This window comes from Macaca mulatta, chromosome 20, assembly GCF_049350105.2.
Source record: "Macaca mulatta isolate MMU2019108-1 chromosome 20, T2T-MMU8v2.0, whole genome shotgun sequence".
Lineage (NCBI taxonomy): Eukaryota > Metazoa > Chordata > Mammalia > Primates > Cercopithecidae > Macaca > Macaca mulatta.
This window is the reverse complement of record NC_133425.1, coordinates 71,680,983-71,701,556: the sequence shown is the minus strand read 5'-3', so window position 1 is coordinate 71,701,556 and position 20,574 is coordinate 71,680,983. Positions and strand designations below refer to the sequence as shown.

At 37.6% G+C, this 20,574-nt stretch overlaps 1 protein-coding gene across 1 annotated transcript in view; it reads right to left on the bottom strand.

The window, feature by feature from the left end:
• The window catches only part of CNTNAP4 (contactin associated protein family member 4), a 279,240-nt gene that overhangs the window by 177,335 nt on the left and 81,331 nt on the right, over nt 1-20,574 (bottom strand). The window contains exon 3 of the mRNA XM_028841115.2: nt 20,146-20,339. Within this exon, the coding sequence (XP_028696948.2) occupies nt 20,146-20,339 (194 nt within the window). The remainder of the gene's footprint in view (nt 1-20,145; nt 20,340-20,574) is intronic.

The following is a 20,574-nucleotide window of genomic DNA, read 5'->3' as shown; positions in this document are numbered from 1 at the left end:
CTTTTAGCTGAATTGCTGATAACCTCAGATCTCTTGTTAATTTTGCATGAGTTGTATTTTTTTTTCATTTAATTGTGTAAAGGTTTTCTTCCTTGCTTGCTTGTTTTCGTTCTCTAATTCCCTCTTTTTTCCCTCCCCCCTTTACCCCTCCCTCACTCTTTCTCTCCCTCCCCCAACTCTCTCCTCCTCCACCTCCTCCTCTTTCTCCTGCTCCTTCTGGTCTCCTTTTGTATTTAACTTTCACACAAACTCTTTCATGTGTATAGTACTGCTATGCTTATTTTACAGAGGAGGTAAAAGCAACTTGCCCAAGATCACACAGCTTGTATGAGACGGAGCCTGCATCTGAATGCATGCAATCTGATAACAGAGATGACATCCTTAACTGCTATTTACCGCCTTCCATCTCATCTTTCTTTTTAGTGCTGTGGCTCCAGCACTGACCTTGAACTGACAATCCAACTATTCAAGTTGGCTCACACAACAGGAGGAGGCTCACTATTTCCATACAGCCAATGTAAACCTCCCTACAGAAAATGAGACAGTGTGCTGATGGTGTTTGCTACCCTTGCCCCAGATTATTAGATCTACTCACATTTACTACACTTCTGATGCAGGAGCCTGGGGATGGGGAGTTCAATGGAGGAGAGAAGAGGATGATTCACAAGGACTTCTCCTAGAGCAGAGGCAAGAGCCAACCTTGTTCTACTGTGTAGTAGAACGTGAAAAGTTGCACAGCTTTCCTACATGACAAAAGACTCCAGTGCAAAGCCCTAGGCAATGTTCAAAGTAGGACAAGAGAGAATAAATATATTTCATAAATTTATGCCTTTTTCTTTTTTGAGACAGTCTTGCTCTGTCACCTAGGCTGGAGTGCAGTGGCGTGATCTCAGCTCACTGCAACCACCACCTCCCAAATTCAAGGGATTCTCTTGCCTCAGCCTCCCCAGTAGCTGGGACTACAGTCACATGCCACCATGCCTGGCTGATTTTGTAATTTTAGTGGAGACGGGGCTTCACCATGTTGGCCAAGCTGGTCTCGAACTTCTGACGTGAAGTGATCCACCCACCTCAACCTCCAAAAGTGCTGGAATTACAGGCATGAGCCACTGCGCCTACTGCATATATGCCTTTAAATCACACAAGTAGTAGTTTCTTCTTGGTGAAAATTTATCTTTAAAAAAAGTTGTGCAGGCCGGGTGTGGTGGCTCACACCTGTAATCCCAGCACTTTGGGAGGCCAAGGAAGGCGGATCACCTGAGGTCAGGAGTTCAAGACCAGCCTGGCCAACATGGTAAAATCATCTCTACTAAAAAAGACAAAAATTAGCCAGGCATGGTGGCAGGCACCTTAATCCCAGCTACTTGGGAGGCAGAGGCAGGAGAATCGTTTGAACCTGGGAGGTGGAGGTTGCCATGAGCCGAGATCGAACAACTGCACTCAAGCCTGGGGGACAAGAGCAAGACTTCTCTCAAAAAAAAAAAAAAAAAAAAAAAAAACTGTGTCATAGTCAAGTATATACTTTATTCAACTTAGATGGATTAAATGTTCAGAGACTAAAAATTTTGAAAAATGCAAACTAAGAAAGTGAGAATAACGTACATGGAAATTCAATGTTTGTGTGTACATAAATACAAAGAATTTGATTTTATAAGAACAACAAGGCTGGACAGAACAATTTACTTCCAATCTAGATAAATTTCATTATTTACCTATCATTGTTCACGTAAATATTTTTCAGGTGAGCACAGTTCCCTGTGAGTTTAATTAATTCATGTATTTACTCCAAGGATCAGAAATCTATTTTCAAAGTGATATATTAATTTTTTTACATTTTATTATTTCAGGGTATAGTATAAAGATAGAACTATTACCATAATTGCTTTGTAGCTCCTGGGATAATTTTCTGCAACTTTTCACAAACTCGCTAAAATAAATAGAAGATTTTTTTCTCTGAAACTGATATTCCCCAGTCCACCCCAAATTCATGATTCCGAACATAATGTAATAAAGCGATTGCCCCCTGAGGATGTCTTTTCACTGTTCCAGCAATTTTTCCTCTTCTCTCTCTCTTATTGAAAAAGAATCCTATTATTAGGTACTTAAAATGCTCATGGCTTCAAAAGGGAGACAGCCTTTCAGTATGAGAAATTAATATGAAGAAACACAAAATGAAAGATGGCTATTCAAAGCCAATTACAAATTTTATTTGCTGGATATAAGTCAAATATGATTCATTTTGGACTGTGTCTCTTATGTCTCTGATTGATAGACACAATTCTATAGGCTATGTCTTAGTATTTTGGCTTCCTGTTTCCTTTTCTTTTCTTTTTTTTTTTTTTTTTTTTGAGATGGAGTTTCACTCTTGTCACCCAGGCTGGAGTGCAATGGCATGATCTTGGCTCACTACAACCTCCACCTCCCAAGTTCAAGTGACTCTCCCACCTCAGCCTCCCAAGTAGCTGGGATTACAGGTGCCTGCCACCATGCCTGGCTAATTTTTGTATTTTTAGTACAGATAGGATTTCACCATGTTGGCCAGGCTGGTCTTGAACCCCTGGATCTCAAGTGATCCACCCACCTTGGCCTCCCAGAGCGCTGAGATTACAGGCGTGAGATGAGCCACTGCACCTGGCCAGTTTCCTCCTTTCATACTTATAGCTACTTCTGGACAAATGCCCTAACATTTGAATCTTTTCCTAAAATCATGGCTCTTCTAAGTCACCCAAAGTATTATTTTTTTGTGAACATTTCTGAAAGGAGTAAATTTAGTGCAGATAATAATAAAAAGAGAAAATCCTAGGCAAGGCCAATTTAGAGGTATGACTTATAAAGGCAATTGGGAATATGGACAGATAAAGCCGTGAAGTTCAAGTCCTGGTTTTTATGACGAAGAATGCTTCTCTTACATAGTTATGTGAAATATATTCACATATTTATGTGAAGTATCAGATGTACACCCTCATAGTCTCAGTTTGTACACTGGCCCCTGTGCTATAAACCAGCAGACACATCAGATTATTGTATTTCAGATTTGAAGTAATCATGAAAAGTGTTTCTTTATACTAAAATAATATTATCAATATCTCTTTGAAACCACATTACCAACAAGCATGGAGTTTCTATCTTCTGGGAATTCATAGCCTTAAGAAATAGGTATACTTTTCAATAAAGATAATATGCACAGTATGCATTTTAGCCAGTACCACTTGGGTATTTATTTATGTGAAAAGGTATCATTTGAAACCAGGCCAATGTGTTAGTCCATTTTCATGTTGCTGATAAAGACATACCCAAGACTGGGTAATTTATAAAGAAAAAGAGGTTTAATGGACTTAGTTCCATGTGGCTGGGGAGGCCTCACAATCATGGCGGAAGGCAAAAGGCATATCTTCCATGGTGGCAGACAAGAGAGAATGCAAGCCAAGCAAAAGCGGAAACCCTTTACAAAACCATCAGACCTCGTGAGACTTACACACTACCACAAGAACCGTATGGGGGAAATTGCCCCCGGGATTCAATTATCTCCCATTGGGTCCCTCCCACAACATGTGGAAATTATGGGAGCTACAACTCAAGATAAGATTTGGGTGGGAACACAACCATATCAGCCAACATATAAGTAGAATGAAATAGAATGAAAAATAGATGGGTGAGTTTGAAATTCAGTTGATTAAAGTTATTCAAACCCTGCAAAGCAATGCAGACACTCCCTGGAAATAACACTATCACAGATGTCTTTGGAAGTAAGAACCTAGAGATTATGAAGTGAAGATTGGAAAAGTGAGGGGCAAAAGTAGACCTGAGAGGTAAGTGACTTGACTGTGTTTGGAAAGCCCTGATTGAAAGGGATGAACTGAAGTTTGTTTGGCAGACATGCCTTAGATAACTGAAGAGTATGACCCAGAAGAGAAACAGGAAACTACAAGAAACTCTGGAGAATGTCTTAAGAGCAACAATTAAAACAGCTGAGCTTGGAGCTGTGTTGCACAAGGAAACCATCAGTGAAATATGCCAAGGTTAGGGCTGGACGGAGCCATAAGATCTTCCAGCTAAGCAAAACATTTCAATAAAATTTAGTAACGTGCTTTCCTTTGTATACCGAGTGTGTGTTGCAATCTTGTCCCAGAAGCAACAACAGGCCAGGTGTGGTGACTCACGCCTGTAATCCCAGCATTTTGGGAGGCCGATGCAGGTGGATCACCTGAGGTCAGGAGTTCAAGACCAGAGTGGACAACATGGTGAAACCCTGTTTCTACTAAAATTACAAAAATTAGCCAGGCTGGAGGTATGTGCCTGTAATCCCAGCTACTTGGGAGGCTAAGGCAGGAGAGTCGCTTGAATCCGGGAGGTGGAGGTTGCAGTGAACCAAGATCGCACCACTGCACTCCAGCCCAGGTGACAGAGTGAGATCCATTTCAAAACAAACAAAACAAAAAATGAAAACAGATGTAGTATTAAGGCACATATATACCCTGGTCCTCTTCAGTGAACCTTGGAGCTCATCTGTAAAATGTTCGATGAAAAACAGAATATTGCTCTTTTTTCCCACATAGAAAGCAAGTCTATGTTTTGAACTCTTAATACATATTTTGATAAATAAAGAATTGAATCGATAATTGATTAAGGAGAGAATCACTCTACTGATTCCATGTAGATTATGTAGCAAAAATGACCCTAAACCACTGGTTCAGCATTTTTCATGGATTCCCTTCTTTCAGGACATTGAAAGACTGTTCTTGCTAGCTTTGCATACTCATAAATATTGCCAGAAAAGAAGGGAGCTAAATGTAACATTTTATACATGTGGCACTAGTTAACATAAATTTAGGGGGGAACGGATCTTAAATCTCAATTTCCTCAGCATCAAAATATTGATCTACTTTCTTTATGGGTTGATGGATAGGGAAGCATGCAATTTCAAAACTGAAAGGGAATGAGAAATCACTCAGTAAGTACTTGGATTCTACCTGCATCCTCTTCTATGCAAGAGAAAGCAGCTCATAGAGGCAATTTGTCTTTAGTAACATACCTTCTTAAGGCTGTCCTCATCATTCTGTTTCACTTAGAACCACGTATCACCCTTTCCCTGCTCTGACCTAAAACATTAGGGGACTGAGTGACGTGGACTGTAGCCCAGGCTCCCTTATAAAGGAGCTTCCAGCTGGGAACTTGAAAAAGATCTGCACATGAAAGGAAGGGAGGAACCACGGAATTTCTTCCCACTTTTGCTCTGCCTCAGGCTGCTACTTGGTAGTGGCTGAGCCTTTTATAAGGCTCCAGCCCCTCAAAGATACCCACCGCTTCCATAATTCTACAGGACAGTCCTTGCAGAAGTTCTAGCATTCTGGGTAACTTGTTTTTCTGACAGGACACTGGCACAGAGGACAATTTAGGACCAGAACTAAGGATTTTTTTTTCTTCCGTCTGAATACACTTAAAGATTAGATGACAGGATGCACATATGAAACCCACACAGCTATATATATATATACTTAAACTGCTACTAAAATATTGAACAATAGTATGTTGTGATGCTTTGTATTGACAACCAAAGTATGCTTTATTCTATCAGTAAATGTTACCAGATATTACTGCATAACAAGTCGGAGATAGCTATTATTTATGTGATGGTGCATTTGATATTTCCACATGCCTGGGTAAAGGCGTGCCCAGACAGCTGGCAAAATACTATTTCTGAGTATGTATGTGAGGGTGTTTCCAGAAGAGATGAGCATTTGAATTGGTATACTGAGTAAGGAGACCTGCCCCCACCATTGTAGGCAGATATAATCCAATCCATTGAAGGCTAAAATAGAACAAAAAGGAGGAGAAAGGGCAAATTCTCTCTCTGCCTGTCTGCCTTTCTATGTCTGTCTGTCTCTCTCTTTTTGAAACAGGGTCTCACTCTTTTGCCCAGACTAGAGTGCAGCGGCACAGTCTCGGCTCACTGCATCATCTGCCTCCCAAGCTGAAGTGATTCTCCTGCCTCAGCCTCCTGAGTAGCTGGGACTACAGGAATGCACCACCACACCCAGTTAATTTTTGTCCTTTCTGTAGAGATGGGGTTTCACCATGTTGCTCAGGTTGCTCTTTATCTTCTGGCCTCAAGTGATCCTCCCACCTTGGCCTGCCAAAGGGCAGGGATTACAGGCATGAGCCACCGCACCTGGCTCTCTCTCTTCTTGAGCCGAAGCATTCATGTTCTTCTGCCTTTGGACATCTGAGCTCCTGGTCCTTGGGTCTTCAGACTTAGACTAAATTGGACCACCAGCCTTCCTGGTTATACTGCTAACAGACAAAAGATGGTAGAACTTCTTGGTCTCCAAAATTGTGTAAGCCAGTTCCCATTTTTGTATATGCTTGGTTCCATTTCTCTGGAAAACCCTATCTTGTGTTAATAGCAGTAACCATAATACCATGGGTGTGATGTAGTAGCTTAAAAATTTTAAACAAAAGTTATTATATGAAATGAATAATTTAAAATGAAAGAACGTATTATTTTGTTACATTGCACACTTTGGAAAATAATGTCTAAAATATTGGTTTCAAACATTTTCATTCCAATCTTTTAGGATGTATTCTATTTTGAATGAGAATGAGTTGAAGATACTTTTATATATTTATACATTATTTTTTTCCTTTCTATGAACTGCTTGTTTATATAATGGCTTTTTTTTTAACCAAAAATAAAAAAGCTAAGGCTTTATTTTTTGATTTTTAGAAAGTTTCATATACTACATTTGAGAATTTTTGTGATGATGGAAGTGTTCCATAACTGCTCTGTCTAATCCCGTAACCACTGGTCTAACATAGCTATTGAGCCCTTCAAATGGGGCTAGTGTAAACTGAGGAGCTTTATTTTTAATTTTAATTAATGTCATTTTATTTTTTACCATACTTAAGTTCTGGGATACATGTGCAGGATGTGCAAGTTTTGTTACATAGGTATACATGTGCCATGGTGGTCTGCTGCACCCATCAACCTGTCATCACATTAGGCATTTCTCCTAATGCTATCCCTTCTCCTTGCCCCCAACTCCCCAACAGGCCCCAATGTGTGATGTTCCCCTCCCTGTACCCATATGTTCTCATTGATCAACTCCCACTTATGAGTGAAAACATGCAATATTTGGTTTTCTGTTCCTGTGGTTTGCTGATAATCATGGTTTCTAGCTTCATCCATGTCCCTGCAAAGGACATGAGCTCATTCTTTTTTATGGCTGCATAGTATTCCATGGTGTATATGTGCCACATTTTCTTTATCCAGTCTATGATTGATGGGCGTTTGGGTTGGTTCCAAGTCTTTGCTATTGTGAATAGTGCTGCAATAAACATACATGTGCATGTATCTTTATAGTAGAATAACTTATAATCCTTTTCAGTGACCCTATGTGGCTAAGAGCTACCATATTTAACAGCAGAGATTTGGATATTAAGAAAATTGTGTCATTAGTATTGGGAAGGTAGAGTTAATCTCTAATCTGTAGCTTTTTTTCCTACTCTTTTGGCCAAATTCTTCTTGCAACATTAACTCAAAGAATGTACAGGAGAATGTAAGATGAATGGATATCCTGCTGGTATGTTTTGTACTAAACTAAAAACCTGTACCTGGTTGTCAAGATTACTGAGCAAACCAATGTTTCTCATACTATGCAGCAAATTGAAATCACTTGCTAATATTTTTAAAATTCTAATTTAGAAATCTGGGCTCCCACCTCTAGTCTCCCTAGGTACCAGAATTAGAATGAACAGTGAAATTCACTTATCACAGACATAACCTGAAATCAGTGAATAGCCTATTGATAAGATACAGCTACACTGGAGAAGAGTTGGCAAGCATCCCTGAGAGGTTATATCACTATTGTAATGTAAGAGCTGAAAGGCCTCTGGAGCTGATGGCTTTCCTGATGTGTGGTGGCCACACCCACTAGGTCAGTGACACTTACTGGGATATTTAAAAGTTGTTCAGTATAGCTGAACATCTATTATGCTGTTGCTGTGCATGCTGTGTGGTTGCCGGCCCGTTATTATTTTTAAATCTAATATGTAGCTGAGTGAAGCCTATTCAATCAGTTGGAATGTCAGTCTTAACCAAACACCACTGCTGCTGCTAGACAAATGTGGGCATTGCTATCATATAAGCTAAAAATATTTCCCAATTTATACCCTTTCTTTTACGTTATATATGCTATATTCTCATGCAGCCTTCCATATATTATCTAATTTTATATCTTTTCCTCTATGGCTTTTGGGTTTGGTTCCCTTTGCTTAGAAAGACAGGCCCCTTCCAATATTACATGTTTATCTTTACACTGTCCTATATTTTCTTTTAATACTTTTTTCTGCATCTGTATTATTTTTAATATTTAATTAATCTTAAATCTATTTTGATATAAACAAGTTATCTACTTTTCTAGAAGGTTATGGATTCCATATTGATTGATACATGTTTCCTTAAATAGGTATTAAGGTTTTGAATGCTGTATCTATTGTATGTAAATCCCTAAATGTATTTGGATATAGTAACAGATGTTCCATTTGTTCTTACAGTATATTTTAATGTGCCAGTATCAATAAGTTTTAATCAATACATATTTATAAATTTTTTCTAACATGTAAATTCTCCTTACCATTATTATTTTTGCTAATTAACTTAGCTATTTCTCATATACATTTTTCTATATGACATTCAGAATGATCTCATTTATATGGATGATTTTAGATAGAATGAATAACTTTATAATATTGTCTTTTACTCAAAAGCAGATACATCCTTGCATTTAATCAAGTGTTCTTCTATGTCCTTTAGTAATATTCTAAATAGTTCTTTTTTGTTTCTTGCACATTTTCTATTACATTTTTTTCCTTGATATCTATTCATTTTTTGGATTACTTATACACTGTTAGTGGCAGTCTAAATTAGTTCAACCATTGTGGAAAACAGTGTGGTGATTCCTCAAAGAGCTAAGAACCGTTTGACCCAGCAATCCTACTACTGAGTACATACCCACAATAATATAAATCATTCTACCACAAAGACACATGGACGCAAATGTTTATTGCAGCACTAGTCACAATATCAAAGACATGAAATCAACATAAATGCCCACCAATGACAGATTGATAAAGAAAATGTGATACATATACATCATGGAATAGTATGCAGCCATAAGAAAAGAATGAGATCACGTCTTTTTTGGGAACGTGGATGGAGCTGGAGGCCATTATCAGTAGCAAACTAATGCAGGAACAGAAAACCAAATATTGTATGTTCCTACTTATAAGTGGGAGCTAAATGATGATAACTCATAAAAACAAGGAAGGGAACAACAGACAGTGGGGCTTACTTGAAAGTGGAGAGTGGGAGGATGGAGAGGAGCAGGAAAATTAACTATTAAGTACCAGGCTTAGTACCTGGGTGACAAAATAATCTGTACAACATGAGATTAACTATATAACAAACCTGCACATGTATCCCTGAACCTAAACATTTAAAAAAATTTCACAGTGGCTCACGCCTGTAATCCCAGCACTTCAGGAGGCCGAGGCAGGTGGATTACAAGGTCAGGAGATCGAGACCATCCTGGCTAACATGGTGAAACCCCGTCTCTACTAAAATACAAAAAATTAGCCGGGCGTGGTGGCAGGTGCCTGTAGTCCCAGCTACTCGGGAGGCTGAGGCAGGAGAATGGTGTGAACCCAGGAGGCAGAGCTTGCAGTGAGCCGAGATCGCGCCACTGCACTCCAGCCTGGGCGACAGAGCGAGACTCTGTCTCAAAAAAAAAAAAAAAAAAAAAAAAATTCAGCAAAGTAAATTTTTTATAATTTGACATGAAATTAAAAAGGTAAATGTAAATGTGCAAAGAAAAAAATTAAAGTCAAAAATTAAAAAATAAAAGACAACAATAACAAAAAAGCATATCAAGATCAACAAGAGAAGCTTCAGAATATATATTTCCCTGAAGATACATTATGCAAATCAACAAATAATAAATCTGACTTCCAATCTAATCTAGTTTGGATTTCATTATAAATAGGGTTTGTATTTCTTTTACATTGTCCATCTAGTTATTTATATCTAGGAAGAGAACTTAAGAATTTAAAAATTAATTTTGTTGTTAGAAGCATTACTGAATTACCTTTATAAAAAGTAATTACCCAGATGATTCTCTTAGATTTTTTTTTTTTTTTTTTTTTTTTTGAGATGGAGTCTCGCTCTGTCCCCCAGGCAGTAGTGCAGTGGCATGACCTCAGCTCACTGCAACCTCAGTCTCCCGGGTTCAAGTGATTCTCCTGCCTCAGCAGCCCAAGTAGCTGGGATTAGAGGTGTCCGCCACCATACCCAGTTAATTTTTTGTTTTTTTAGTAGAGATGGTTTTCACCATGTTGACCAGGCTAATTTTGAACTCCTGATCTCAGGTGATCCACCCGCCTTGGCCTCCCAAAGTGCTGGGATTACAGGTGTGAGTCACCACACCTGGCCAGAGTTTTTAAGAAATATAATTGTATCCACTTCAAATCTTAGTTTCTTCGCTGACTTTCTTCACAGAATTAGAAAAAAAACTACTTTAAATTTCATACAGAACCAAAAACGAGCCCACATAGCCAAGACAATCCTAAGCAAAAAGAACAAGGCTGGAAACATCAAGCTACCTGACTTCAAACTATACTACAAGGCTACAGTAACAAAAACAGCATGGTACTGACACCAAAACAGATATATAGACCAACGGAACAGAACAGAGCACTCAGAAATAATGCCACACATCTACAACCATCTGATCTTTGACAAACCTGACAAAAACAAGCAATGGGGAAAGGATTCCCTATTTAATAAATGGTGTTGGGAAAACTGACTAGCCATATGCAGAAAGCTGAAACTGGATCCCTTCCTCACACCATATACAAAAATTAACTCAAGATGGATGAAAGACTTAAACATAAGACCTAAAACCATAAAAACCCTAGAAGAAAACCTAGGCAATACAATTCAGGACATAGGCAAGGGCAAAGACTTCATGACTAAAACACCAAAAGCAATGACAACAAAAGCCAAAATAGACAAATGGGATACTAATTAAACTAAAGAGCTTCTGCACAGCAAAAGAAACTATTGTCAGAGTGAACAGGCAACCTACAGAACAGTTTTAAATATTTTTTAATTTCATCTCTATGTAAAATATACTTAATAAAGTTTAAAATTAAAGATGGAAAATTAGCAAAGTGAATGGGAAGCATTAGTTTTCTCCAGGTTTTAAGGAATAATGAAGAAACACTTCAGAAGGACAGAATTGCTTCCAGATTGAAAAATGCAAAATGTAGCCTCCTGGGGAATGAAGCAGCCAAAAAGCAGATGTCTAAGACACCATATCACAACTGTGATAAGAGGGAATAGACAAAAGGGAATGATGTTGTCATTGAATTGTCACATGGTAGAATGTAAGATACAAGTTGTCAAGTGTTTTAAAAATGTTCTCAGGTCGATTATTTGAAAATGAACTGGAAAGGGGGTGTGCACTCTGAAGAGGCACCAAATTAAATTCACTGCTAACTCTAGTCCTCTTTTCAAATAAATTTTTTGCTTGCTTACAAACTGATCCATTTAAAGACTGTGAAGCAATATCACAATTTATCTCACATTGCTTTGTGTATCTAAAGGTCATAAGAGTTCATACATTTTTTTCTCCCCCTTGCCCCTTTTTGAGATGGAATCCTGCTCTGTCGCCCAGGCTGGAATGTAATGGTATGATATCAGCTCACTGCAACCTCCACCTCCCAGGTTCAAGTGATTCTCATGCCTCAGCCTCCAGAGTAGCTGGGATTACAGGTGTGCACCACCATGCCCAGCTAATTTTTGTATTCTTAATAGATACAGGATTTTACCATCCTGGCCAGGCTGGTCTCAAACTCCTGGCCTCAAGTGATCCACTCATCCCAGCCTCCCAAAGTGCTGGGATTACAGGTCATATATTTCTTGTATATTATATATTGAGGTAATGCTCCAATATACATGCACCTCACAGCAGTTTATGAGAAGGGATTGACAAAACATGCTACAGAATGTGCACAGATGCAAAGAGATGAAACAGACCCACCGATACTACTTAATAAAGAAGATGCCTAGCAAACTAACTGTGTTGATGTGTGATTGAGGTCATATATAAAACCCAAATGCTTTTTTTATATTAACTCCCTATCACATACATGGTTCCCAAATATTTCTCTCATTCTTTAGGATGACTGTTCACTTTGTTGTTTGCTATACAGAAGGTTTTTGTTGATGTAGTTCCACTTGTTTATTTTTCATTTTGTTGTCTGTGCTTTTGGTATCATATCTAAAAATATTATGCATTACTAAGACCAAGGTCGTGAAGCTGTTTCTATACATTTTTTTCTAGCAGTTTTACAGTTTCAGGTTTTCCATTTAAGTCTTTAACTCATTCTGAGTTAATTTTTTTATATAAGATAAGGGTCCAGGCCGGGCGCAGTGGCTCACGCCTGTAATTTCAGCACTTTGGGAGGCCAAGGTGGGTGGATCACCTAAGGTCAGGAGTTCAAGATCAGCCTGGCTAACATGGTGAAACCTCATCTCTACTAAAAATAAAAAATTATCTGGGTGTGGTGACACACCCAGATAATTTTACACCTGTAATCCCTGCTACTCAGGAGGCTGAGGCAGAAGTATCACCTGAACCCAGAAGGCGGAGGTTGCAATAAGCCAGGATCCACTGCCACTGCACTCCAGCCTGGGCGAAAGTGTGAGACTCCATCTCCAAAAGAAAAAAAAAAGATAATGGTTTAATTTCATTGTTTGCATGTGGATATCCAGTTTTCCCAGCAGCATTTGTTGAAGAGACTATACATTCCCCATTGTCTATTACTTTTTTTTTTTTAATGAGCATGAGTCTTGCTATATTGCCCAGGCTGGTCTTGAACTTCTGGCCTCAAATGATACCTCCTCCTCCTCACAAAACGCTAGGATTACAGGTATGATCCGCCATGACTGGCCCCCATTGTGTATATACATATACACACGTATACACACGTGTGTATACATGTGCAGGCTTGTTACATAGGTAAATTGTGTGTCACAGGGGTTTTATGTACAGATTATTTTGTGAACCAGGTAATAAGCATCGTACCTCACAGGTAGTCTTTTGATCCTCACCCTCCTCCCACCCTCCACCCACAATTAGGTTCTGGTGTATGCTGTTCCCTTCTTTATCTCTATATGCACTGTATCTCCACATGCACTCTATGTTCCCACTTATAAGTGAGAACATACGGTATTTGGTTTTCTGCTCCTGTGTTTGTTCTTGACACCCTTGTGGAAGATCAGTTGACCATAGATGTGTGGGTTTATTTCTGGGCTTTATGCTGTTTTATTGGTCTATATGTCTGTCTTTATGCCAGTACCATACTGTAGTTTTGTAATATATTTTCAAATCAGACATGTGATGCCTCTAGCTTTGTTCTTTCTCAAGATTGTTTTGGATATTCAAAACAATGTTTGTGGTTCTACCTGAATTTCTGATTTTATATAAATTTTAGGATTTTTTTTTCTATTTCTGTAACAAAATGCCATTGGGATTTTGATAGGGATTGCATTGAATCTATAGATTGCTTTGAGTAGTATAGACATTTTAACAATATTAAGTTTTCTAATCCATGAACACAGAGATCTTTTCATTTATTTGGTTCTGCTTTCACTTCTTTCAGCAATGTTTTGTAGTTTTCAGTGTACAGCTCTTTTGCTCCCATGGTAAAGTTTATTCCTAAGTATTTTATTCTTTTTGATACTATTGTAAATGAGACTATGTTTTAAATTTCCTTCTTGGATCATTTATCATTAGTATGTATAAACTAAATATATAATAATAGTATAGTAAAAATATATCAATAACTTCCCCAACTCAATAGCAAAAAAAGAGGGAAAACGCCTGATTTTAATATGAGCGAAAGACTTGAGCAGACAGTTCTCCAAAGAAGATATACACATAACCAGTAGGTAGGTAAATGATACTCAACATTACCAGTCATCAAGGAAATGCAAATCAAAACCACAATGAGATATCACCTCACACCTGTTAGGCTATCTATCATTTAAACAATGAAAACAAAAAAATAACAAGCATTGACAAGAAATTGGAGAAATCGGAACCCTAGTACACAGTTGGTAGGAATATAAAATGGTACAACCTCCATGGAAAACAGTATGCAGTATGGAACCTCCTCAAAAATTAAAAATAGAAATTCCATGTGATTCAGTAATCCTGATCCCAGGTATTTATCCAAAAGAATTGAAATCAGGATCTCAAAGAGACATCTGCTCCCTCATATTCATTGCATCATTATTTACAATAGCAAAGATGTGGCAACAACCTAAATGTCCATAGGCAAATGAATAGATTTTAACATGGTGGTATTTACATGCAATGGAATGTTATTCAGACTTTAAAAAAAAAAAAAAAAAAAAAAAAAAAAAAAAAAAAGCACATTCTGCCTGAAAGTTCTTTCAGCACAAACTTTGAGGACATTATGCTAAGTGAAATAAACCAGTCACAGAAGGACAAATAATGCGTATTGCCACTTTCACATGAGGTACATGTATCTAAAATAGTCAAATCTATAGAAGCAGAAAGTTGAATGATGGTTGCCAGAGGACAGGAAAAGGATGACATGAGGAGATGTCATTCAACAGATAAAATGTTCCAGTTAAGCAAGATGATTGAGTCCTGGAGATCTGCTATACAACACGGAGCTTATAGTGAACAATATTGCATTGTGCACTTAAAATTTTGTCGAGAGGGTAGATTTCATGTTAAGTTTTTTTACTACAATAAAAAAATTTAAAAAAAAAAGTTTTAACCACGCATTAGCAGGTTAATCATTTTCAAAACCTAGAGAATATGGAGCTAAATAGAAATATAAACAGGAAGCTCCCTGGAGATTTAGACTAATAATGTAGACTTTCATTAAAATATGTTTTGGATCAGTGTCTTGAAACATATAAGCAGCTTCAGGCACTCTCTAGGCATTTGCCAAGTACTGAGGCAAGTATTGCAGTGTATTAAGTTTGACAGCTTGACATGTTGACACACGTGGCATTAGTATTGCTATACCTTCTATCACCACAAATGCTGCTTGTAGGCTTAGGTCAAGAGAATAAGGGCTCCACATGAAAGAAGGAAAAATGCCACTCACAAGGACGAGAGTCACCTACCCTACAGCATATATCTCTTTTGCACTTCTGCCTCCTCAGATTTTCTATTAAACTATCCCTAGGCACTTATTTGACTTAAAACAAATGCATGTGGAAATCTTTGCAGGTAGTGTTTCTACCCTGTCTGGCTTACAGAGTTGACAACTCAATCATTCGCAGTGATAATAATGGCCTGAATATTTTGTGACAGGTAGTGCTTCTGCCTAACTGACTATGCCATGCCACAGGGTCTCTGTGTCTTTCACCAGCCAAACCTAGAACCATGACACTGGACACTTCCAGTCAAAAAACAAAAATAAACAGATACTAACTTCATATAGTCAACAAAGGTTTTTGTTTGAAAAATCAAGTACAACTGAACTCTATTTTAAAATAAAGCAAACTATTCTTGTGTTTAACAATCATATTTACTCAGTTTATAAGACTGGTACCACCCCATTCATTGCCCTTGTAGTCTGCAGTGCAGAAGAATCTTAGGCATTTATCAGAAAGGATTCGGAGCATTTGTCTGTAAAGTTCCTGCACATGTTATCCACTTAAAATAATTTCTAAGATGTTGATTTCATGATATCTCAACAATTGTTCCTAAGTGAGTGAAAATTATACCTTATGTTTACTTTTCCAATCATGTGCAATAAACTGAAGAGAATCTTTTTATTATAGATGTTGAGGAATTTTGTGTTCAATCTGAAGAGAAAGTTTAGTAGTTTGCATTTTCTGAATTTTCATAAAATATACATTTGCCATTCAGCAGAATACTTTGTATAAATTATATTTTATGAACATTGCACTAAAAATTTTTACTGAAGAAATATTTCAACGTGTAATATTTTAAAATATCACGTATCTATCAAGTTTGCATTTCTATTAAAGGATCTGTATAGATTGTAAAATAGTCTGTCTTTCTTCTTCAGGATTATTTGTAAGAAGTGGCAGAGCTTTTTATTAATTATTTCAGGTACGCAGAAGTCATTGTTCTGCCTGGCATTCGAAGTGAGATCGAATGAGGAGAGAATGAAGCATTTTCCCTGCAGCATTTCAATCCGTGTTGATTGTTTTTATTGTGTTTGTTCCTAAACCAATAACACTTGTCTTTTCTTTCTTTTTGTATCACGTATTTGTGTAATGCCTTATGTGTTTCCTAACCCTCTTTTGTAGACTTATTTGTATCATCTGCAGCCGACTGTGAAGCTCTTAAAGGAAATTGGCATATTTGGCATAATTGGTATACATCCTAAAATATCTACAAAAACTGGGCCAGAAAACAAAAAGTTGGGAAATACATATTTGTAAAATGTAACAAAGGGTTAAGCTTTTTTATGACATACATCAATTTGAAATTGTTCTTTGGCTTGAAAAATGCAAATTGAAGTGGTCTGTGTTCTTCCAGGCAGAAAAGTCAAGAGACAGGGCACAATTCACCATATTTCAATTTTCCTGCTTCAATAATTAGCCATTCACAGAGAGACAGCTTCCTTTAGAGTGGGACCAGAGTAACCATAGAGTAGAATAAAACTTTGAAGCCACCTAGCGTTAACAGGAAATACATACACACACACACATATATATACACACACACACACACACACATACATACATATATACACACACATACATATATACACATACATATATATACACACACATACATATACTTTCAGCGACTTGGGGTTGTTTTATCTACACTAAAACTTAGCTATGTTATGTGTGGTTATGGTGTCTATTGTACCAAGTCTTAACTTTGATCTTGACATTTAAAGTTATCTGTCTACTTTCTTTGCCATATCCAAAATTATCTTCCGGCCTTTCCAAAACTTGATAGTCCAATCTGACCAGTAATCTCACTAGTCATTACACAGGAAACCATAACTCTGGATATTCCCAATCTCCATGCTTTTTTCACATCTTTCCATCTTCATAAAATAGCCTCCTTAATCCTTCCATAATCTAAACTATAATGCTTTCTTCAAGACCTATGTAAGCCTTACTTCTTTGACAAATTCAGCTTAAAATGATCTCCACATTCTGTCCATTTCCACATGCTTAGGAATCTATACCTAGTATTTGCATGTTCCGCTGAATCTTTCTTTGGTTTGCTCTGATATACCTTATCTCTTCAGTGATTTTGCTGTTGCTGTTTGTTTTGTTTCTGTTTTTGAAATGGAGTCTCACTCTGTCACCCAGGCTGGAGTGCAGTGGCGCAATCTCAGCTCACTGCAACCTCTACCTCCCAGGTTCCAGCAATCCTCCCATCTCAGCTTCCCAACTAGCTGGGATTACAGGTGCATGTCACCATGCCCAGTTAACTTTTTTGTATTTTTAGTAGCAACGGGGTTTCACCATGTTGGTCAGGCTGGTCTCAAACTCCTGGCTTCAAGTGATCCTCCCACCTTGACCTCCCAAAGTGCTGGGATTACAGGTGTGAGCCACAATGCCCAGTCTTCTTCAGTGAGTTAATGAACTTTTGATACCTTCCAGAAATTTGGACAAAGATAGGCACAGATTAGCAGACTGACATATTCAAATCCATTCATTTATTGGTTCTTTCACCTATTTACTCAACAAAAGTCATGTGCCACACTGGATGTTGGATGCCAGAAATGCTAAGATTAGAAAAAGAAAATCTGGCTCATAAAAAAGCTCAAAATTTATAGGGAAAAGAAAAATGTGCCATTCTAACTGGTATATGAAATTAGTACAGCATAATGTACTAAAAAGAAGAGGTGATGCGGGCAAGAGAGAGTCACTTTTAGAGTGATCAGAAGAGTATTCTACAAGAAAGTGCATTTTATTCACTCATTCCTTCAATAAACATTTAATATTTGACTGTGAGATGCCAGGTGCTGTTACACTTTGGGGATGCCGAGATGAAAGGTCACAAGGTACAGTATTTACACAGCTCACACTCAAGAGGGGAAGACACTGAGTAAATCCACAAATTACAGCAGAGTCTAGAAAGCAATGTTACCTTAACAGGATTATGATAGATGCCATGTTTTTACTTCTATTGGTTTGGATTAGCAAGGATAGCATTCATGCCACCATTTCACCATGAGTGCCTCAAGTTTAATAAGAGTGAGCAAGTAACGTAAATGGCGATACCTGGATTTGGCTTTCCCCAAGCTTGCTTAACAGAAGTACAACAATTTTCCTGATTCACTGATCACTTTTTTAAAAAAATACACTTTAATTAACATACCTAAATATTAGCATGCATTAGCCACTACTTATCTAGCTTAAATTCCAATGCTTAATTCAAAAAAGAGTAGAAGATAATCCAAATATCTAGTTAAATAAATACCTCATTACGTTTTTATTGTTATTGGTTCATAATTACTGTTTATTTTATCCCTAGTTTGAATGGCTTTCATGGAATTAGTTGAACCGTAATACCCAGTGTTTGGAGTTTTGGGGTGTGTGTGTTGTTTTGTTTTGGTTTTTTCCTCTTACAGCTTCAACTTGCTTTGGATTTTAAACAGCTTCTCTTAAAACTGCTTATAGGCAACTTCTTCTAGCCCCACTGTTGCTCCCTCTAGAGAAAGAGCAAGGCTACTTCTCTCAAATCCAATTACATCAATAAGCATGGATTGAATGGCCACCAAGAGCTTTAAAGATACAAAAGTGAGTAAATCACAGTCCATTTCTTCAATGAGTTTATAATGTATGACGGAGTTGTACGAAGTTTCAAAAAAGAGACAATTGACTGGTCAAAGAAAATTATCATTATGTGCCCAAATAGGCTTCCAAATTATCTATGTGCTAAGAATGATGCTTCATTAAGTAACCCATTTTCTCTGGTTCCAGCAGCTCAGCCAAAGGGGGAAATATAGTTCTTTGATTGCAGTGTGTTGTTCTTAGCCCACATAAGATCCAAACAAATATTTTTCTGTACTAAGAAAGAAGTCTTTTCTTTGTCATCAAACCTCCTTTAGCTTCCTTCTTCCATCAGGTGTTTATATGCCATATCCAGGTTTATTTATCAATCAACTACAAATGTCACCCGCTTTATCACAAAATGCCTCTTTCCCAGTCTCCCTCTTACAGGAGCTGCACCACTGTTTAGAACACACAGCAATTTACACATTTATACACTTTACAGAGACTAGAGAAGGGTTTATAGATAAGGGGTTTATAGATACATATACAACTCCACATATTATATATATAAATTCCCATATACCAGAGAAAGAAACAGGGTTTCAAAAATCTCAGTTATCAGAAGAAATAAAAGGAACAAATTATTTTGACTAATTTTAAATAAAGACAATGCAGGCTGGGCTTAGTGGCTCACGCCTATAATCCCAGCACTTTAGGATGCCGAGGCAGGTGGACTGCTTGAGGCCAGGAGTTCGAGACCAGCCTGGCCAATATGCTGAAACTCCGTCTCTACTAAAAACACAAAAATTAGCCAGTGTGGTGGTGGGCACCTGTAATCCAAGCTACTCGGGAGGCTGAAGTAGGAGAATTGCTTGAACTCGGGAGGCGGAGTTTGCCGTGAGCTGAGATCGCACCACTGCACTCCAGCCTGGGTGACAGTGAGACTCTGTCTCAAAAGTAAATAAATAAATAAATAAATAAATAAATAAATAAATAAATAACAATGCGAGACTATTATGTTTTTGAACAAAAAAAATTTTTATACAAGTCTTATTTATTTCTTAGACTCCCACACTATTTAATGGACTAATAGGGTTGTTTTCAATTTTTGATAACCCTGTAAAATAAATTTACCCTTAGCATTCTCATAAATTTACCACAAAATGTATTAGAAAATGAACATTTACCATACTTTCTCTTGGAAAATGTTTTCAATGTAAGTCTGAAAATTCTGTATTTCTACTTAAGAGATCGGTAAACAAGATGCAGTACTGACTATACTTCTTTCCCCGAGAGACTATGTCTTTTTTTAAAGAACATACCCAGATGCTGTCCTCTTGGCGGTATTGTTTCCAGTTCCAGCCACTATCACTGAACATCAGGAGGTAGCTGGTCACCCAGTTGGAGCTACCATATCCCCCTTGAGTGGCCACAGCGGTGACCTCCATTCTCTCTCCAAGGTCAATCTGCAACCACTGGTATTTGTTAGACACAAGTGGAGACCAGCCACCAGCTCCTTTTATTAAAAACAGAAACAGGAGAAAATTGAGAAAGGAGAGTTAGTTAAAAATCTATGTTAGTACAGTCAAAATGCCAGTAAGACTGTATTCCTCTATGGAACTTAAATTTCCAAAACATGAAACTTCTTATAATCGTAAAAAAATATAGAGTTAAAAATTTAGTATAATTGTATGATTTCTATGTTAATTAATTGTGTTCATTTCTAGGTTTTACAGCCTCCTAAAACTGGG